The sequence below is a fragment of the Lithobates pipiens genome, unplaced genomic scaffold (genome assembly GCF_037356315.1).
Source record: "Lithobates pipiens isolate NorthernLeopardFrog02 unplaced genomic scaffold, aLitPip1_a1.2 Scaffold_3, whole genome shotgun sequence".
Lineage (NCBI taxonomy): Eukaryota > Metazoa > Chordata > Amphibia > Anura > Ranidae > Lithobates > Lithobates pipiens.
Window position 1 is genome coordinate 272,406,635 of NW_027507790.1, and position 23,342 is coordinate 272,429,976.

General features: G+C 42.6%; 1 protein-coding gene across 1 annotated transcript in view; it reads right to left on the reverse strand.

Moving 5' to 3' along the window:
* Window positions 1-23,342, reverse strand: part of LOC143941269 (vomeronasal type-2 receptor 26-like) — a 60,811-nt gene that overhangs the window by 32,530 nt on the left and 4,939 nt on the right. Inside the window, exons 2-3 of the mRNA XM_077463305.1 lie at window positions 18,415-18,636; window positions 7,516-7,639 (exon numbers count right to left, since the gene is read on the reverse strand). Of these exons, the coding sequence (XP_077319431.1) occupies window positions 7,516-7,639; window positions 18,415-18,636 (346 nt within the window). The remainder of the gene's footprint in view (window positions 1-7,515; window positions 7,640-18,414; window positions 18,637-23,342) is intronic.

Below are 23,342 nucleotides of genomic sequence, written 5' to 3' on the forward strand. Positions count from 1 at the left end.
CACCAGAACTTTCGAACGGACCGCAAATTTGTACGAACTTTAGAACCCCATTGAAGTCTATGGGACTCGAACGTTCGAATTAAAAAGTGCTAATTTTAATGGCTAATATGCAAGATGTTGTCTTAAAAAGGGTTTGGAGACCTGGCTCCTGCCCCAGTGGACATGCGTCAATGCCTAAAATGTTTTTAAAAACTGCAGTTTTTTCGGGAGCACTGATTTTAATGACGATTAAAGTGAAAAAAAAGTGAAATATTCCTTTAAATATCATGCCTGGGGGGTGTCTATAGTATGCCTGTGAAGTGCCACGTGTTTCCCGTGTTTAGAACAGTCCCTGCACAAAATGACATCTAAAAAGTCATTTAAAACTGCTTGCGGTTAATAAATCTTTTGAACAAGAAAACTGCTTGCGGTTTTAATGTATTATCTGGTTGTTGTGTTAAGTAGAATCTGTTTGTAATTTTGAACTGGTACATTTTTAAAGTGTAGCTCTATTCTTAAGATTTTTGGAAAACATAGGGAAGGGTTATCACCCCTGTGTAATTTGTTTTGCCGTCCGTCTTTTTTCATCTCACTTCCTGTTGTCTCCTTCCATTTACAAGTAGGAGATGTTTGTAAGTTGGATGTTTGAAAGTAGGGGTCTGCCCTATATGCTCTGCAGAAATGGCGGAACAAGGTGTTGGTGTTGCCACAACATTGTAAGCCCTCAAAGCGACTCTTGGTGGGCGCTGGAGCGCCCTGCTGTGAATGATTATATCAAAAATTGTATTTATATGCCATTGTTGAACAGTGGTAGAAAAATTGGGCCTTTGGTGGTTGTGGTGCTGGTGCCACAACACTATAAGCCCTCACAGTTACTCTCGGTGGGCACAGGAATGGGCCCTGCTATGAAATATTATATCAAGAATTGTAATTACATGCTCCTGTTAAACAGGGGCTGAAAAATTGGGCCTTAGGTACTGGTGCTGATGCCACGACACTGCAACCTCTCCCATATGCTCTAGTTGTAGTGCAGGAATGAGCCCTGCTGCAAAGCATTGCATCAAAAATTGTAATTACATGCCCCTGTTAAACAGGGGCTGAAAAATTGGGCCTTAGGCACTGCTGCTGATGCCACGACACTGCAACCTCTCCCATATACTCTAGTTGTAGTGCAGGAATGAGCCCTGCTGCAAAGCATTGCATCAAAAATTGTAATTAAATGCCCCTGTTAAACAGGGGCTTAAAAATTGGGCCTTAGGCACTGCTGCTGATGCCACGACACTGCAACCTCTCCCATATACTCTAGTTGTAGTGCAGGAATGAGCCCTGCTGCAAAGAATTGCATCAAAAAGTAATTAAACGCCCCTGTTAAACAGGGTCAGAAAAATTGGGCTGGTGGCATCACCCAGAACCAAAAATGTTCTTTCAAGATAACAGCGGAGGAGGAAGAGGATAGACAGTCAACATAATAGGACAGTCACTCATCATCAGCATAGGCAGTCTTGAAAGGATGTGATATTTCCAAAAAAATTATTCGGTTACATCAGCTTCAGGTGCTTGGTAGCTGTGGGTGATCCAAGACTGATTCATTTTTATGAAGGTCAGTCAATCAACCGAGTCGGTGGACAGGCGCACCCTGTGATCGGTAACAAAGCCACCAGCAGCACTGAAGATGCGTTCCGAAAGAACGCTGGATGCAGGACAGGCCAGTAGCTCAATTGCATACTGTGCAAGCTTTGGCCAGTGATCCATCCTCAAGACCCAGTAAGCCAGAGGATTTTCGGTGGGATAGGTGTCCAAGTCTGACCTTGCCCCTAGGTATTTCTGCACCATGTAAATCAGACGCTGGCGATGGTTGCTGGAACCGATCATACCTTGGGGCTGCGGACTAAAAAATTGTCTGAACGCATCGGTCAGACGGCCACCTTCTCCACCGCTCCTTCTGACCGATGCCTCAGCAACACGTTGTCCAGGACCAGGAGTTTGTAACCTCCCAGTCTCTGGGAACGCGTTGCACAGACCTTTCTGCAAGGCCTCCCGGAGTTGTCTCATCCTCTGCTCCCTCTGCAACGGCAAGATAAGGTCGGCAACCTTACCCTTGTACTGTGGATCAAGGAGAGTGGCCAGCCAGTAATGGTCCCTCTCCTTGATCCGAAAAAATACGAGGATCCTTCCGCAGGCTTTGCAGGATCAGGGAGGCCATGCAGCGTAGGTTAGCTGAGGCATTCGGTCCGGAGTCCTCTGGATCACTAAGGACAGCATGATCCGCAGCTACCTCCTCCCAGCCACGTACAAACAGAGCACCTCTGGTTCTGAGGACAGAGCACTGTAAGAGGCCATGAAGGAAGAAGAAGAGGAGGGGGTGGAGGAAAGAGGTGTGTCACAACCAGTAGTAGCATTTTGGAGACGTGGTGGCAGAACAACCTCCAACACTATTGCACCTTGTCCTGCATCCTTCCCAGCTGCCAGAAGAGTGACCCAATGGGCCGTGAAAGACAGGTAACGTCCCTGTCCATGCCTGCTGGACCATGAGTCAGCGGTAATATGCACCTTACCGGTGACCGCCCTGTCCAGCGAGGCAAGGACATTGCCTTCCACATGCCGGTAGAGAGCCGGAATCGCCTTCCGTGAGAAAAAGTGGCGTTTGGGGACCTGCCACTGAGGAACCGCACATTGTACAAACTCACGGAAGGGGGCCGAGTCTACCAACTGAAAAGGCAGCAGTTGAAGTGCTAGCAATTTAGCCAAGCTAGCATTCAACCGCTGGGCATGTGGATGGCTGGGAGTGAACTTCTTTTGACGGCCCACCAGCTGGGGCAGGGAAATTTGCCTGCTATAATCGGATGTGGGTGTACTGCTAGCAGAGTGCCCGCAATCACTTGGCTGTGACACACCTAATTCTACACCTTCATTCCTCTCAGCGCAGGTTTCAGAGAGGACTGACGGTCTAGTGGGGTTGGAGATCCCAGCTGATGAGGAGCAAGGAGAGTTCCGCTTTGTTCTTTGGTGTGGGTCTTTGAGGTACACTTGCCAACGAGCTGCATGGCAGGTCAACATATGTCTGGTCAAGCATGTGGTGCCCAAGCGGCTGATGTTTTGGCCACGCGAGATACGCTTGAGACATATGTTGCAAATAGCAGTGGTGTGATCTGATGCACTTGTCTCAAAAAAGGCCCACACCAAAGAACTTTTAGAATAATGTGCAGAGGCAGCGCCCTGCACAGGCGGAGCTCTGCGGTGTGATTCAGTCGGTGTGCTGCCCCTAAGCTGGCCCCCGGAGGGCATCCTGCCTCGTTGGAGATGTGCCTCCTCCTTCTCCTCCTCCTCCTCCTCTCTCCTATCAGGCACCCACGTGGAGACAGTGCCCTCATCATCCCCTCCCTCTTCATCGCTGGAGCAAACCTGGCAGTATGCTGCAGCTTGTGGAACATGACTGCCAGATTGCTGCCCTTCTTGAGCATCCCCTCTCTCTGCGCTCACGCTACTGCCTTCCTCTAGCTGAGTATCATCATCAGAGCCTACAAAACACTGGACATCCTCTTGGAGCATGTACCCAACACTGTGCTCAAAGAGTTCAGGGGACTCCTCAGGAGGACGTAGCCTTAGCCTAGACATGGGTCACTGATGATTACATTGAGAGGAGGGAAGACGATGCATTGGCAGCTGCTTTGCTAGTACCCTGAGCCTGGGTGAGAGAGGATGAGGAGGATGAAGAGGGCTTGGTCATCCACTCTACCAAGTCTTCGGCATTATGCGGCTCAACATGTCCAGCTGCCGAAAATAAGGACAAGCGTGTCCCATGGCCACAAGCTGATGACGATGCACCGCGTCCACGACCAGCACTGTTGTCTCTAGACACAGAGCCTGTTTGCCCTCTTTTATCAGCTCGTGCCTGACTGCCTCTCCTTGTTGGCCTTCCAGACATGGTAAAGGTCTGAAGGAAGATGGGAAAACCAGCAATTGGGTAGTGTATATTGTGCTGGAGGCACACAACACCCACTAACTCCTGCAGATGCCTTTATTATAGAATAACAGGAATTAAAGGGTAGATACCGGTGTATACTGTACTGTGCTGGAGGCACACAACACCAACTAACTCCTGCAGATGGCAGATGGCTCAATTAGAGAAGAGCAAAATAGGTGGATAATGGTGTATACTGCACTCGGGTCACACAGACAACACCCACAAACTCCTGCAGCTGGCTGAAAGCTCAATTACAGAAGAGCAATATAGCTACATAGGTGGATAATGGTGTATACTGCACTCAGGTCACACAGACAACACCCACAAACTCCTGCAGCTGGCTGAAAGCTCAATTACAGAAGAGCAATATAGCTATATAGGTGGATAATGGTGTATACTGTGCTCAGGGCACACAGACAACACCCACAAACTCCTGCAGATGGCTGAAAGCTCAATTACAGAAGAGCAAGAACGCTAAATCGGTGGATAACGGACGGTATGTACTGCGTTGAAGGTACACAGAGAACACCCACTAACTCCTACAGACGTCAACACACTATACAAGGCCGCTACGCTGGTGGCCTTATATAGTGTGGGGCGTGTACTACACAGCCTGAGCTATGATTGGCCACAGGCATCCTGCCTATGGCCAATCATGGCTCTCCTAGCTGCCGGCACTGTGATTGGCCAAGCATGTGGGGTCACAGTGCATGCTTGGCCAATCATGAGCCAGCAATGCACTGCGATGGCGCAGTGCATTGTGGGCCATGAGCGCCACACAAATTTGGCGCGAGCGGCCCATAACGTTTGGTATTCGCCAAACGTGCGAACAGCCGATGTTCGAGACGGACATACGTTCGACTCGAACACCAAGCTCATCCCTACTTACCAGCAAGACTGCAAAACAACCAAATTGACTCTGTCTTATAACTTACATTAAAAACAGAGGGTTTTGTCCATGAAAATGTGTTCTTGCTTAACTTACTAAACTTCTTACTTTTCAATAAAAAAAAATGATTAGACAAAACAAACAAACAAAAACAGAGGGTTTTATTTGCACACATTTGCAAATGTATTTGTACGCTATAAGGCTTCTCTGCAGTCCTAACTCTATAAGTTTCCCAAGTTGGAGCACATATACAGCATTGGGTAGATTAACCACTTCCCGCCCAGCCTATAGCAGATTGACGGCCGGGCAGTGGTTCTGTTATGCTGACTGGGTGTCATATGATGTCCCGCAGAATAACATGTCAGCACGCGGCTCATTGCTAGTGCGGCATGTTAGTCTGACACACCGCATCTCCAATCATGGTAAGGAGCTTCTGACAGAGATTTCTTACCATGTGATCAGCTGTGACCAATCACAGCTGATCATCGCATGAACCAGAAATTGCCAGTAAATGGCATTCCTCGGTTTGTGCTGACAGGGGAGCCGATTGGCGGATCTCCCTGTCAGAAGGGGGGGGTCTGTGCTGAAGATGAGCACATTGATTAACAACACAGCCCCCATCAGATGTGCCAATCAGTGCCCAACTGATACCAGCAATTCTCCATCAATAATGTCTGTCAGTGCCCACCACAGTGCAAATCAGTGCCCAACAGATGCCAGCAATGCCCCATCAATAACGTCTGTCAGTGCCCACCACAGTGCAAATCAGTGCCAACAACAATGCCAATCAGAGCCAACCACAGTGCCAATCAGTGCCTATCACAGTGTCAATCAGTACCCAGCAGTAACACCTGTCAGTACCTCATCATCAGTGCTGCCCATCAGTGCCATTTATTAGTGTCCTTTGGTGTCATCTGTAAGTGCCAATCAGTGCCAAATATCAGTGCCTATCAGTGCCACCTGTCAGTGTCCATCAGTGCCGCCTATTAGTGTCCAAAAGTGCCGCCTATCAGTGTCCATAAGTGCCACCTATCAGTGCCCATTAGTGCTGCATATCAGTGCCACCTATCAGTGCCCATAAATTCTACATATCAAAGCATCCTAATCAGTGCTTATCAGTGCCAACAAATCAGTGCCCATCATTGCCATCTTATCAATTCCTGTCAGTGAAGGAGAAAATAAAATTTTATGACAAACCTTAGAAAAACTTTTCCCTGGTGTTCAAGGACCTGAGATCCATGAACTGAACTGGATCCAGTTCACTTATACCTATCCAACATTTCAAAACTCAATATGATTTACATAAACGCATCATAAATGAGCTTTACAGTGCGCAGAAAACTCTAAAAGATATCTACAGTATGCCATCTTACTAATGACAGCTCCACCACCTGTATATCCTAACGGACCTGATCAATCTTTATCATTCTGATTTTTATTTTTATTGGAAGGGGGAGGCTTCCTCTTTGGACAATTGTCTTCTACAATCATTACATTGTAAAAGCAAAAAGTAGTGAAATCAGTGATAGTTTTAAGTTATTTACACATGAAATAAAGGCATTTAAGACAATTGCAGGATTCATGGAGGATGGATCATGGATGTGAACATTTCATTAACTTTATTATTGTTATAGAGGATGGAATTAGGAGCTCAAGCTACAAAGTTACAATGTTGAAGTCTGATCACTGGTGGAGGGGGGCAGGAGACCAAGGAAATTCTTCTTGAGGCAGACTGATGACATCATCTTAGCCTAGACATGGTCACTGACTAGAGCTCAAGGTGTTTTTTTTAATGAAAATATGGAATAAAAAAACAAAACAATACTGTTGCCATATATTTTAGAAACTGATTCATGCAGGGCTAAGGCCGCGTACACACGGGCGGACTGTTCGCCCAACTTTGTCCGCTGAACAGTGTTTGGGCGGACAGTCCGCTCGTGTGTGGGCTTTCAGCGGACAGTTTCAGCGGACAGTTTGACGAACAAGGTTTTTCGGAAATTCCGTAAAACTGTCCGCTGAAACCTTGTTTCAGCGAACAGTCCGCTCGTGTGTAGGCTTGTTCGTCAAACAAAGTTGCGCGCATGCTCAGAAAGGATTTTCACGCCGAAAGTTATAATGCAGTGTATAGGACATCGTATTTTCCGTCCCGTCGTACGTGCCGTTCACGTCATCCGGCACGGTTTCAGCAAACTGTTCGTTCGTCGTGTGTGGCCATGTCCGTCCATGCTAATTTTGAGCGGACTGTTTGCCGAAACTGTTGGACGGACAAAGTTGGGCGAACAGTCCGCCCGTGTGTACGCGGCCTAAGAGACGTCAACTTTAAATATGATGTGCAAAAAAACACCATTTGATTCTGTCAGAAAATACAAGAAGAGGGGAGAGACTCTGTAGTTTCAAATACTAGTAGTAGCAAAATACAACTGGTAGGGCTGACACCATTTCTTGTGATTTCCTTCCACAAACTCCTGTGTATTGTCAGCCCACAACAGGGATTGTGAGTGCATTTTTAGCAGGATGGACAGGTATCTGTCTGTACTTACAGAGTCTTTAAAAGGATAAAACATGGAGAAATGTGCACACATTACAGAGATGTACTTCATATGTCTTATTCTCTGACACACATAACTACAGTGATACCTTCTGCCCAGTCCAACAATAACTTACTAAGAAATACAAACTCTACCGGAAATGTTGGATATCTCTCCTTCTGGACACACGACGCACTCATAGCAGCATTTATGAATTGTAGATCCAAACTTTTTTCTGCTGCCAGGTAAACAGGCATCTGAGCATCTAGATACCGGGATCTGAAATCAGATATTATTATTATTATTATTATTATTATTTTGTAAATGTTTATCATATCTTATGGGGCTATACAAATATTTGGGGATTTTCATTTATTTGGAGTGCTCATTGATTTCTATTGCATGTTGATAGAACCATTATTTTAGATTAAACTATTTTTTTTTTAGTAAAAATATTCCCTTTACAAATAGAGAGCTTTGGTTTAAAGGAGGAGTTTTTTTTTTTTCTTTCAATGGTGATAGTTTTTTTAAGTTTAGGGGGTTTAAAACACAACTTTCTTGTTTACACTTAACTACCAGACTTTTCTCCAACATCTCCCTCAACTACTGCACTCACTACGCTCAACAGGCCTCTGAAAAATAGGTAGGATCTCTACCCTTAAGATGATAATACTACCACTCCTGTACCGAGGGGTGGACTGACCATATGGGCACTCGGGCACTGCCACTAGGGGGCCCCATCAGGGTTTCCAGTCTCAGTAAAATCAAGGACATTATGTAAAAATCTGTGTTTTTTTTACATCTGTCTCTGAAATATCCCTTACCCACATCCCTTTGGTCTAAAAATCCTGAGATTATAGCTGACCCACCTCTCCAGTACCTTCTCAGCCAATAGAAACATGTCTGTGTATACTATGTGTACATGTATGTGTATACTGTGTGATTGTATACTGTGTGTGTGTATATCGTATGGCTCCATAATCTCCTATTGCTTGAGGGCCCCATGAGTTGTCAGTCCACCCCTGCCTGTACCTATTCCACACACTGATAATACCCCTCCCTTAATCCTTCCTAACCTCCATCCAAAGGCAAATATCAAAATTTATATGGGAAAAAGGTCCTCCTAGATGTGCTGACTATATTTTAACCAGACTGTACAAAAAGGGAGGAGATGCCTCCCCCACATCAGCAGTTACTACCATGCCTCCATCTAAGACCAAATATACTATTGTTGGCACCCAACATCTGAAAAAATTTGGTCAATGATGGAAACTTTATCCCCCCAGAACAAATACCCCCTAGATTCCCTCCTCCTAACAGCAGCAAGATGCCCCCCTCCTATCCATGACACACCCCAATCAGTTACAGCTTTTATACTAACATGGAAAAAAACATTATCCAAACAAACCCCCAGCCCTCTTACCCGGTCTATACCTAACCCCCTTAGAGCCCTAACCAAACATTTCACAGACCTTAATCTCTCCGCATGGCACAAACAAGGCATCACAAACATTCTCAACTTTACCAATCACAAGTCATTAAAAACATTTAAGAACCTCAAACAGGAATTTAATCTCCCACATTCAGAACTCTACATCTATATGAGAATCTCTCACTTTCTCAAATCCACGAATTACAACCACTCTGCCGGAAACAATGTTCCAATTTTACACACAATCCCCTTACCCCAAAAAAAGGAATAACCTTGTTCTACACCTTACTAAATGATGATCGCCCTTACTCACAAATTCCTACCCTAACCAAATGGGCTGAGGAGCTGAGGGTCCACATTACCCCTGAAATGTGGCAACAAGCCTTTAGGTTCACCTCCACTGCATCTCACTGTTCCAAACATTGGGAGACCGACCAAAAAACCCTACACAGGTGGTATCTAACGTCCTATCAGTTATCGAAGATATATGCAGGAAGCCCACCATGCTGTTGGAGGAACTGCGGAAGCATAGGTTCCATAGCCCACATACTATGGTACTGTGGTAAAATGAGGTATCCTTACCTCATTTTGGAGATAAATGTTCACATTGATCTCTACTACCTCTGGCTTGCCTTCTACTCCTACCCCTTCATTATCGCTGCTTCATGTAGGGTTAGAAAAATAACCCTCAAACACCACAACTGACACAACACATCTTCTGCTAGCACCTAAGCTAAATATCACTAGGTTATGGAAAACCGCAGAAACACCCTCCATATCTAATACAATTGCAGATCCCAATCAACAATGTGAATTGGGAAAGATACTAACTAGGAAAAATATGCAACTAAATACATTTTCTGTACAGTGGTCCCACTGGTTGACACATCCAAAATGTAAAGTTCACACATGAAGTGCTGAGTTATATGTAATGTAAGGTCTAACAAAAATTATATTTTTGTTTCAGAATGCATTTAGTGTGGTTTCGGAATTTCTTTAAATTCCTTTTAGTTTTCATTAAAATTAGTTTCCTTTATTTATTTTCTAACGAATTACACATTTTTAGAACAATTTGAATTCGGATCAGTCAAAAAATAAACAACTGATTGGAATTCTGGGTGAAGAATATCTGATTGTTAAACAGCAGGCCGGGAAGCCGGCCACCATGTCCTTAACAACTGATGAGTCACTTCCCCACTGAAAACATTGCCAGCAATAAAAAATTTGGAGAAAAACTGGAGAAAAACTGTGCCCCCCCCCCCCTCCATACCAGGCAGGCTCTTCAGGTCTGGTATGGATTATAAGAGGAACCTCACACCAAACTAAAAAAAATTATACAGGGTCCCCAAAATCCATAAAGGGAGGGGACGAGCAAGCAACCCCCGCTCCTGAACCATACCGGGCCACATGCCCTCAACATTGGGGGATGGTTACTTTGGGCATTCCCACTCCAAAGCACCTTGTCCCCATGTTCATCGGGTCTGCGGGTCCCCAGATCCTGCCCCGCCTCCTATGTGAATGAGTATGAGTATTCACCAAAAATTTGTAAAAAGTGAATAAAGACAGTAAATGAGTTTTTGACAATTTCTTTAAAAAATAAAAAATAATGTCCCCCCATGTAGATTCATATCGCACCGCCAAATCCCAAACAATAACCTCTGGCCTCGTTGAATGCTTCCAGCGAACTGCCTGCTCCTCTGTCTGACATTTATTTGATAGCTAAGGGGCGTAGTCACCCAATGACGTCAGTGGGTGACCCCAACATTCTGACATCCCCAACCAAGGCATTCTGGGTCAATGATGTCAGAAGGGGACAGGGTCACCAAGTGGCCCACCCCTTACCTACAAAAGAAATGTCAAACAGAGGACCATTCAGTCCGTGGGAAGTGTTCAAAGAGGCCGGAGGTTTTTTTTTTAACTTTTTTTGGGTTTGGTGGTGCAGTGGGCAGTGTGATATGGATCTATATCAGGGTATGCTGTTTTTTATTTTTTAATAAAGGAATGGTCAAAAACTTGTTTCCTGTCTTTATTCACCCCATAATCATTCACATGGGGGGGGGGGGCTGGGTTCTGGGGAGCTCAATTATCCCCCCCCTTTCTGCTAGGCTGCATGCTTTAATAAGGGTTTACATTTTTTTTGGTGTGGTGTTTCCCTTAGAATCCATACAAGACAAAATTCATTACTATTCGTTACTATTTCAGTCAGAGATTCTGTTACATCTGTATCTCCGAATAACCCAAAAATTTTCAGAAATTATAATCAGACAGAAACAAATTGCACGTGTCTAGAATATAGGCATACACTAATTCTCCTAATTATTTTCTTCATTATTTTCTTCATACACTAATTCAACCTATATTTCTTTATAAACTGTCCTACTGCCGGTCAGCTGTACCCTCCGTAAAATATCTTAATTATTGTAAAGCCCCAGCCTATGCTCTTTTTTACTAGATTTATGCCCCATACACACAAGCAGATTTTCTGTCTGAAAAAATTTGGATGATTTTTCTGATGAAATTCCACTCAAGCTTGGCTTGCATACACACGGTCACACAAAATTTCGCTGAAATTTTGTCTATCAAGAATACGGTGACGTACAATGCTATGATGAGCCAAGAAAATGAAGTTTAATGCTTCAGAGCATGTGTCAAATTGTTTCTGAGCATGCGTAGGAAATTTGTACAAACGATCAGAACTTTTTCGGAACTTTTTCCGACCGAAAAATTGAGAACCTGGCCTCAATCGTTTGCTGGCGGAAATTCGGACAGTAAAAGTCAGATGGAGCATACACACTGTCACCAAAAGCTCTCATCTGTCTTTTGCTGGCCGAATTTCTGATCGCGTGTAAGGGGGCATAAGGCCTAGCCTTGTCCCAATCTAATTGCATTAGATTGATGTTGTGAACTCAGTGCTATCTAATCTAGAAGTTCCCCTCACACCTGACAAATGTGCTGTATGCTCTCTGCTTTTTGTGAAGTTTCTTACTATAAATTGAATTAGGGAAATCCATTCAATTTAAATCAGATCAAGTATTTAAGCTTAAGGTTACAATATTATAGATAGATAGATAGATAGATAGATAGATAGATAGATAGATAGATAGATAGATAGATAAAAGGAAGGAGATGTGGTATCCCAAATCATGCAAAAATAGCTTAGTGCACTAATATTAAGGAATAGAGAAAGAGAAAAATTCTACAATATTTAAAAAAAATACAAAATAAACTTTTAAACCCCATATCAAAAATCCCATTCTATCATGCTTAAAGTCCCACAAGACAATCTATAATTCAGTTCTTTTTTTTTGTCTAAAAAGGAAAAAGCAACAAAGAATGTAAGACATACTGTACACACTATCACTTATTACAAATTACAAATATAAGTCAGAATCCTTATTTAAGCCATACGGATGAAGGGTGTTTAGTTTGTAAATTCATCAAACTTCCTTCCATTGTAATTTTAGAATACTGCCACCTCCTCTACTGTCCTTAGAAATCTCTTCCAAAAAATAAAATCTCAAATCACTATCTTTATGTCCCTGTTCCACAAAATGTTTTAGAACAGGGACACCAGGTTATCTGCTGTAGCTTAAGCAGCGATGTTGTGACCGCCGATCCTTCAGTTTTTTTGTTGTCTACCACACATATAACACATTGCAGGGGCAAAATAGAACATAAATGACTTAAGAGGGCTGGCAAGCATGATATGCATGGATTTAAAATATTTGCTCGTTACCTGGGTGTACAAAAAAATTGTTTTTTTTTTATTACTCTGAATGCAAATGAAACACAGGAAACATCCATTTCCATTACTGAATAAAAAGATTTTCTAATCTCTTTCCTCTGTCCCTGAAATCAGCATGTACTAAAATATTATGCAAAGATTGATTCCTGTGGTAAACTCGCATAATTTCAGGATAAGACAACTGTAACAAAGGCCAGTGGATTTTAATAATAATAAAAATATCATCACTGTAAGCAGAATATTGCATAGAGAAGAAACTGCCTGCCCCCATGCAACGTCTTCTCTATTTTTTGTTGTAATCTATCCATTTCCTGCAAAATAACATCAGGATAACCCCCAATCTCTAAATTGTTGCCACATCTCATCTGTTGCTTGCATTGAATTGATGACAATTATTTGAAATCTACACAATTGACTCCTAACAATACATCTAAATGCAATGGATGAAAGCTATCAAAAAGCTATAGCTGATTCCTAACCATAAATTTCACAAAAAGATCAGATTATTGTCCTCTATATAGATAAAAGTGGAAAATAAAGAGACACTTATTTCATCAATACATATCTTGAATTGTGTGTCCTAAATGAAACTATTTAATTCTTCATCAAACAAATGGAGAATTGGAGGGTTCCAACGTCACCCCGGCAGATTGAACAAAAACATCATCTATATAGTTCCACCAGGTGACGCAATACCTATTAAACATGTCATCCACAAAAATTTATTTACTCTCAAAATCATACATATATGCACATGAAAATGACGGGGTGATGCTGGAACCCATCACAATGACTTTTAGTTGTAAATAAAAACCTGAAATAAAAAATATGTTAGTGAGCATCAAATGAAATAATTTCTCAAATAATGCAATCTAAGCTTTAGTATATTTCTGACTGCTTTTGATCAAATCCGTTGCAACAGAAATACCTTTTCTCTGTGGTATTGATGTGTAATGGCTACTTGCATCCAAGGTAACCAAAATCACTCCTTCCTGGCATTCAGAAAAAGATCTCAACTTTTGTAGAAAATTACCAGTGCCTTTAATATGTCCTGAATTAATGGTGCTAAAATCTTGTCCAAACATTGTGCTACAGGTATAAAAATAGAATCATTTCCCTGAGACTATTGGTCGCCCAAGATGACATTTACTGTCCTTGTGAACTTTGGGTAGCATGTATATAATTTGAGATTTACTATTTTGGAGATTTCTAAGGACAGGAAAGGAGGTGACAAGATTCTAAAATTAAAATGGAGGGAAGTTTGACGGATTAACAAACTTAATCCCCATCATCCATGTGGCTTAAATAAGGTTTATGACTGATATTTGTTTTTGTAATAAGTGAAGGTGATTGGAGTATTTAACTAGTGTTGGGAGAACGGTTCAGACTGAGCAAATGTTCGGCCCGAACATCACCTGTTTGTCAGTCTTGCGAACAGCCGAATTTGGTGGGGCACTCGGTAGGATGTTCACCTGAGAAGCACCCTGCAATGCACTGCATGCTGCACAGTGCATTCTAGGGCCCTAATTGGATGAAGCCTTGCACCTGACAAGTGCCCTGATGAGTTTGTCCAATCATGGCTCAGTGCTCCCACCCCACACTATATAAGGTTCCTTCCTTGTGTTATTGGAGTGGAGATAGCTAAAGCAGGGCTCAGTTTGCTACTAGTGAGTTAGAGTGTTCACTTATTGTCACTCTGAGTATAGAGGGTTAGTGTAGTGTGTCAGTAAAGTGTGAGTATAGTGTAGTGTGTCCATAAAGTGTGAGTATAGTGTAGTGTGTCCATAAAGTGTGAGTATAGTGTAGTGTGTCAGTAAAGTGTGTTAATGTAGTGTGCTAGTGTAGTGCAGTGTTTAACACAGCTTTACATAACATTGAGTGCTCTCTACAGAGCTGTATATCCATTTTTTCTTGTTGCTGCAAGTTTTTTTTTTTTGCTTTTTCTTTTTTTATGCCCAACCTGCCCCTTTTTTAAACTGCCAGTCACAGTTTTTCTGACTGAGAAGAAGTTTCCCCTCTTTTTTTTTTTATAGCTACTACATTTCTGTCAGTGTCAGTCTTAAATTTAAAGGCAACCATACACCACTTTTTATTCAATAAAGTGCACCCAATCACACATTTCCTAGTTTCTATTACATTTGGGTAATAAGCCCACCCCCCCCCCCCATCATGTCTGGGAGGCCAACAAGGAAAGGCAGAATTTCCCATGCCATAATGAGGGGAGCATCTTTGTGCAAAGGTGGACACATTTGTATCTGTTTAGTGATGTTGCCTGTGCTATCCAGCCATATCATGCAGGGGAGGTAATGGACTGGATTACTAAACCTTCCTCATCCTGCTCATTCTCTATGACCCAAGCTGACACTAGTGCACAGTCCATCGCAGCTGACAGAGTGGCTTCTTCTGCCTCCTTGTCCACAGCTACTAATGCCATAGCCCCATTGCTTCTTGAGCATGCACAGACATTACTTGCCCCAGCCGCACACGTATTGCCAAGTTGGCTCCAGTGATGATGAGGATGAAGAGGTTGAGGATGATGAGGTCACTGATGTGATTTTGGTGTCAGATAGAGCAGAGGAGAAAAGTGAGGGGGCGAAGCAAGCCCAAAGAGGCAGTGTGTCCTCCAGAGGCAGCCATCATGGAAGAGTATAGAGCAGCCACCCTATTCTATCAGATTGTGAAGCTGTTATCTCACAACCCATGAGATATTTTCATAGCAATGTGAATATGAAATAATAAGGAGGGGTAAGGGAGGGGTGAGGGCATGGAGGGTGGGGGGGCGGGGTATAGGAGGGGAGGGAAGGAAGGGGGGGGCAGAGAGCATCAACATGAAACTGTAGTTCAATATGGTTCTAACAATGTTTGCATCTTTTTGTGTACCAGAGGTTCCATGGATTCCAGAGGTTCGTTAAGTAGGTGTGTGTATGTTTCCCTCTAGAGGGGATAGGTTCATACGTGTAGTGGGTTTGCACTAGAGTAGCTACTTCTGTGAGTCTAGGGGTGTCTTTTGTTCTCCATTTTTTGGCGATCAAAAGTTTGGTTGCCAAGAGTATGTGTGTGGTCACAAGTCGGAGATGTGGTGGCAGGTCACCAATGGTCAAGTTGAGAATAGCTAGTTGAGGAAATGGCGAGATGCAGTACTTCTCGTAAACGTTAGCTTTACGTCAGAAAAGTCATTTAACCTTCCACCACTGAAAGCCACACACAAAGGAAGCAATTCTTCTCCTCCTCACTCCTCAGCTTTCATGTATACCCCTGCTATATCTCATGACCTTTCAGCAACCCCCATTGACAGGGATGATGGTATAGCAAAGGGTGTCACAGGTCCTTGCAACACATCTGCCAGCAGCACACCACCAGCTGTAGAGTATAGCAGGCACTTTTATCTGTCCCAGTTGCTGCAGAGAAAGAAATATACTCCCTGCCACCCACATGCCTAGTGTCCAAATTCCAGCTTGTCCAAATTGATGGCTTTTTTTTCTGGTGGATTCTACTACCTTCTGTCAAATTGCAGAAATTGCTGTACCACAACAGCAGGTTCTAATTCACTATTCCTTCGCAGAAAATGTCATTCCAGCTCTATAACATCATGTGGATGGCAATGTTTGAGCAAGGCAATCATCTGCAAAGTCCACCCTACTGCTAACATGTGGTCCAGCAAGCATTATCAGGAAAGATATATTGCATTCACTATTTAACTCTGCTTGCAACAAGGCAGGATGCAGAACAGTGCTCAGTGCTGGAGCTTGTTTTCTATGTACAGCTTGTGGTCTGTCAGTTCCACCCCCTCCTCCTTCTCTTCCTCCTCCATACCCTCCTCTGATGGATTGTCCTATGAACCACCAGTACCCCCAAGCCCTTGTACACACGGTCGGAGATTCCGACAACCAAATCCGTCGGATTTTGTCCGTCGGATTTTGTCCGACTGATTTTGTCCGAAACTGTTGCATACACACGGTCGGACAAAGTTGTCGGAAAATCCGACGTGATGGCGTTATTTTGTTACAACGGGACTACGTTCACGCTAGTAGCCAATAGCTTTGGTGTAGGAATTTGATCTGAGCATGTCCGATTGGAATTCTCTACACATGATCGGAGTATGTCCGATCGGAGCATTTTTTCGGAAAATTTTACCAACAAGTTGGAAAACTTGGTCCATCGGATACTCCAACGGAAACAGTTCGATATAGACCACACACAGTCGGAATATCCGACAAAACGGCCCGATCGGACACATTCCGTCGGAATCTCCGACCATGTGTGCAAGGGCTAAGAGTTCAAGGGGCCATTCAGTGTGCCAGGCTAAAAGGTGCCATGCACACAAAACAGATACCGGCGCACAGATACTTTGTGACTTTGACGCCTCCCGTATGAGAGCGAAGCTTGGAACACACGTGTTATAGGAAATACACAGGGAAACCCACGCCAATACACTGGGCCCCGTGTACACGGCTGAAACAGATTTGTGCTAGCCTATTGGCACCTGAATATATGAGTGTAATAGTTTTTTTTAGCTGTTCTACAAACAAATCAATTTAGAATTACTACACCATGATGGCTATTTATTTTCCATGAGGATTAGCTAAGCATCAAATCCAATAGCATATTGCCTGAAGAGTGTGCAGATTGACCCATTGTATGGATTGGTTATCAATGAACCAAAGGTGATTATTCCCCTGTGTCTGGTGAGTGGCCAATTCATAAGGTGGTGGTGGAATCACATTAAGGTGGACCTGCACGATTACTATACGAAGCAATAGGAGTTGGGGATCAATCACCGAGGCTATTCACTTGGGACTTCATTTTTATGGAGATCATTTTACTATAGGACTTTTTTCGTTGGATTAACAATATTGTTTGTGCACCCATATTAATTTGTTTTGCCTTTTGTCTTATCATTTTTTTTGTTTTTAGCATCTTTGGGGGGGGGGGGGGGGTTGTATTTTAGATTCACTAATATACATATTTGCGTTATTGCTGGCATATGGTTCGCATAAAAGTATATAATAATTTTTTTGACACATATATTACATTTTATTAGGTATAATAGATATAATTTAAACCAGTGATTATTGACTTGTTTGATAAAGCACGTTAGGATTAACATTTAAGTTTTAAAGTATAAACACCAGTGTTGATAAACACATTTTTTGTAAAGTTGGCATAGTCCTCATATATTGTATATACATATATATATATATATACCGGTATATATATATATATATATATATATATATATATATATATATATATATATATATATATATATATATATATATATATATATATATATATATATATATATAATATACATTTGTTCTAAAAGGTACAGTGCAGTGCTTTAGCTGGTCTGTCTAAGCCCTTGTACACATGGCCGGACATTCCGACAACCAAATCCGATGGATTTTGTCCGAAACTGTTGCATACACATGGTCGGACAAAGTTGTCGGAAAATCCGATCATTCAGAACGTGATGACGTTATTTTGTTACGATTGGACTACGTTCAGGCTAGTAGCCAATAGCTTTGATGTAGAAATTTGATCTGGGCATGCGTGGCACTTTGTCCGATCGGAATTCTCTACACATGATCGGAGTATGTCCGATCGGAGCATTTTGTCGGAAAATTTTACAGGAAAGTTGGAAAACTTGGTCCGTCGGATACTCCAGCGGAACCAGTCCGATGCAGACCACACACAGTCGGAATATCCGACAAAACGGTCCGATCGGACACATTCCGTAGGAATCTCCGACCGTGTGTACAAGGGCTAAGGGACAACCTTACAACCACTTTAAATCAAGACTAGAAAAACCCTATAAATCCTAATTATGAACCTCCTCCGCAAACAACATAAGCAGAAAATAAAGTGATTTCTTACTTTGCCTCTTTTCCAGAGGACAGGATCACTCATATTGATAAATGGTTCAGGCACATAATCTGGGCTTTGAATAATGGAAATTGTTCTATATGAATAATGCGTATTGTTAAAAAAAATCCAGCTTTGTAATATAAGATCGGTTGGAACTTCCTTTCTCTCATTAAAGTAGATGTCAGTTCCAGTTGGGTCCATGTAATGAAGATTTCTCACATATTTGTGCAGCTTTTCATAGAAGGCAGAAAAACACAGATTATCATATACAGTTCTAAGCCCTTGTACACACGGTCGGACATTCTGACAACCAAATCCGTTGGATTTTGTCCGACGGATTTTGTCCGACGGATTTTGTTCTGAAACTGTTGCATACACACGGTCGGACAAAGTTGTCGGACAATCCGATCGTTCAGAACGTGGTGACGTTATTTCCTTACGACGGGACTACGTTCAGGCTAGTAGCCAATAGCTTTGGTCTAGGAATTTGATCTGAGCATGCGTGGCACTTTGTCCGATCGGAATTCTCTACGCACGATCGGACAAAGTCCGATCGGACCATGTTGTTGGAAAATTTTATAGCCCAGCTCTAAAACTTTGTTGGTCGGATATTCCAACGGAAACAGTCCGATGGAGCCCACACACGGTCGGATTATCCGACAACACGGTCCGATCGGACATTTTCCGACGGAATGTCCGACCGTGTGTACAAGGGCTTAGAGTTCTGGAATTAAAGCTTGCTTAAAAAATACAAAAAGTAATAGATTTATATTCCGGTTACTTGGCAGTCTTTCTATAAATGTGAATAGGAATGGCTAAATCAGAATCCATCCAAGAGTAACAGAAGTAACTGGTAGTTACACATCAAATGCATTTCTGTTATTACATCATTACATATATAAGTCCTATGTGCTTTCATATATAATACACCCTTCAAATGTGCTTTAAAATGCATGGTTTCCCTTTCATGAACAAGAGAATAATGATGTTTGCTTTTGGGCTGGTATAATAATGTTATGGTGCTGGTATTATTATTTTTTTTTCCAGGGCTGGTTTTTATTCCCAGTCCAGCTCTGCCCATCACCATAGTAGGTGTCACAATCTTCTTTTAAGTGTACTGAGACAAACACAATTTTTTGGGGAAAAAATACACTTTTTTAAATTAAAAATTAAGAATACAGTAAAGTGAGCCCAATTTTTTTTCTATTGTGAAAGATAATGTTACGCAGAGTAAATTTATACCCAACATGTCACGCTTCAAAATTGGGCCCGCAACAAACGTTGACACTTAAAAATCTCCAAAAGCAACCTTTAAAAAATGTCTACAGGTTACCAGTTTTGAGTTACAGAGGAGTTATTTTGCTAGAATTATTGCTCTCGCTCTAACAATCGTGGCGATACCTCACATGTGTTGTTTGAACACCGTTTACATATGCAGGCGCGACTTAGGTATGTGTTCACTTCTGCGTGTGAGTACGGCGGGATGGGGCACTTAAAAAAAATTTTCTTATTTGTTTTCCTTTTTATTTTTACACTGCCCCTTTAAAAAAAAAAAAATTTAAATTTGGATCACTTTTATTTCTATCATGCCCCATACACACGGTCGGACTTTCTGACGACAAAATCCGTCTGATTTTTTACGATGGATTTTGGCCCAAACTTGTCTAGCATACACATGGTCACACAAAGTTGTCGGAAAATCTGATCGTTCTGAACGCGGTAACGTAGACCACATACGATAGGTCTATAAACGGGCCAGTAGCCAATAGCTTTCGCCTCGTAATTTATTCTGAGCATGCGTGGCACTTTGTCCGTTGGAATTGTCTACACGCAATCGGAATTTAAACAATCAGATTTTGTTGTAAAATTTTAGATCCCGATTTCAAACTTTGTGTGTCGGAAATTTCCGACGGAAATAGTCCGATGGAGCCCACACACAATCGGATTTTCCGACAACACGATGCAATCACACATTTTCTGTCGGAAAAGTCAGACCGTGTGTACAGTGCATAACAGCGGCAAGGATGTGAAATTCCCTTCCACAGGTGGTGGTCTCAGTGGGGGGCATCGATAGTTTCAAAAAACTATTAGATAAGCACCTGAAAGACCCAAACATACAGGGATATACAATGTAATACTGACATATAATCACATACATAGGTTGGACTTGATGGACTTGTGTCTTTTTTCAACCTCACCTACTATGTAACTATGTAACTGCTCACGAAAAATTGACATTTTTAAAACTTTTTTATGCATTGATACATGTCCCCTGGGGCAGGACCCGGGTCCCCAAACACTTTTTACGACAATAACTTGCATATAAGCCTTTAAAATTATCACTTTTTATTTTTCATGTTCGTGTCTCATAGACTTTCTCTGGTGCGAACCGAACTGGGGGGTGTTTGGCTCATCCTTAATTCTGAGGACATTGTTCCAACAACATCATCAGCAATGTAATCATAGCCAGGGAACCTGTCATTTCAATAACATTAGCATTTAATATTGTCATTTAGGTTATAATGAGGTTATAATGAGGTCATTCAGTAAGAAGAAAAAGCCATCCAGGGAAAAGAAAAATTAAACTTTCTTTCTACAAAGAGGGCCAAGACTGGTGCTGAACCCCTAGACATTGTTTACAGAGGCAGTAAGCAATGTCTGTGGTAGACATGTGCGATTCGTTTCATACGAATCGAAAATTCGTACGAATTTCTGGAAATTCGTGCATTCGCACGAAACCCGAAATACGAATTTTTATGCATACGAATTCCGTACGAAATACGAAATTTAGTTTATGAATTTCGGATCCAAAATCATAACAAAATTTCATAATTGTTACAAAAAGTTGTCAAACCTAAAAGTTAAAACCCCAGGAAGTCAGCACAGAGATGGTGGCAAACCCTCATAATGGGCACAGCGGGTGTACACTCAGACCCGGGAACTCAGCACAGGGATGGTAGGGACCCCTCATAATGATAAATTCATCATAACGAACATTCACAATTGTTACAAAAAGTTAACAAACCTAAAAGTTAAAAACCCCAGGAAGTCAGCACAGCACAGGGATGGTGGGAGCCCCTCATAATGATAAATTCACCATAACAAACTTTTGTATTTTAATGAAAAGTTTCAGAATTTACCGAAAATTCGTATTTTGTACGAATCCGAATTGAATTTCGGACACGAATTACGAAATACGAATTTTGTTATTACGAAAAGGAAGGAAACAAAACAAATGTTTTGACGGCGCCCATGTCTAGTCTGTGGGGAAGACATGGACACAGTTGAATGTTAAATATTTGTGGTGGATTGTGAGTATACAGTGAGGAGAACCCGGAGGGAGAACTGGAGATGTGCGCTGTGGAAAATATGCAGGGAAGACCAGAGGATTTGTACTGGGATGAAGGGTCAGGTGTCACTGTGGAAATACAAATCATTGTGTGCTGGGGAAGGGATATCACTGGTAAAAAAAAAAAAAATCTGTATGTACTGGAGGTGGGATTTCACTGGGGAAGATCAATCTGTGTGCGGACTGTCAGATATGAATGTGTAATGCCGCGTACACACGATCGAATTGTCCGGCGTACTTAGTCCGATCAAACGCATTTCACCGGACAATTCGATCGTGTGTGGGCTTCAGTGGACTTTCTCAGCGTAAAGTCCGGCGGACTTAGAAAGTATTTTTGCAGTCCAATCTTTCTGCCGAACTTGCGTTTCAGCGGACAATACGTTCGTCAGTATGCTAGTCCGGCGGACTAAGAATGACGCATGCTCAGAAGCAAATTACGAAAAGGAAGCTATTGACTACTGGCTATTGAACTTCCTTTTTCTAGTCCCTTCGTACGTGCTGTACGTCATCGCGCTAGCAAACGCCGGACTTTCTGTGTGTCTGTGTGTGGCCAAGTCCGTTCGGTAGAAAGTCCGCCGGACTATCCGCCGGATTGTTTGCCGGACTAAGTACGCCGGACAATTCGATCGTGTGTACGCGGCATAAGAAAGGAGACAGAAGTGTGGGACAGATGTCCATGGGCAGTATAATTTGTTTAATTAGTTGAGGAGTACACAGTGAATAGTATGTGAAGGGATGTAGTAGAGAGGGCATATTGGTGGGCAGAATGTGCAGGAGAGCAGTATGAGGGTATGATGGCAAATACTATGTGCCGGAGGGAAGCTCATTACAGCATGCATTATGTGCAGGAGAGGAGTGTGTAGGATTTGGTAGAAGGTAAGTAGCAATGTACGAAATACAAAGCCATATTTACTATCACAGCTGAGGAAGCCGAAGAGAATTTGGAGAGGAGTTGAACCGCCTGTAGGGGGATGAATTGCCCGGAGTGCAGGTGAGATGCCAGGAAGGGAGTGGAAGTTCTGCTCTATAGTACAAACACTGACATGGTCTTCCATAAAATGACATCTGTGGCCACCATTTTGTTGATGACCACAACTACAGACCACAGGACGATGGGCAGAGTTATGATGGTGTCACTGGCTCAAAGAACACATATGACTGCCAATGGTGACATTGTTTTCTCAAAACTTTAATAAGCCAACCAAAGTTCCCACCTGCAGACAGCTACTCTCTAGAAATGTTTCACCCTTAGAGCCCGTTCACACTGAGGCAGCACGACTTGCAGCGCGACTGCCTCAGGTGTCCGGGATCCGGCGGCTTGCAAAATGCACATAATCACAATGCACACAATCTTTAGAAAGAAACACTCTTGATCAGGGGTGCCCAACCTTTTGAAGAGAGAGGGCCACATTAGCAACTTGGTAACTGGTCGCAGGCCACAATAAGTGGAGTGGACAGATGACAGATCCGTGTCCGCTCTGTATATGCAGAGGGGACATGGACATAGCCCACTCTACTCTGTGTGCAGCCCCATCCGATCCAACAAGATCCCCTTCTGTTTTTTTTTTTAGTGGATCAGATTGGGGGT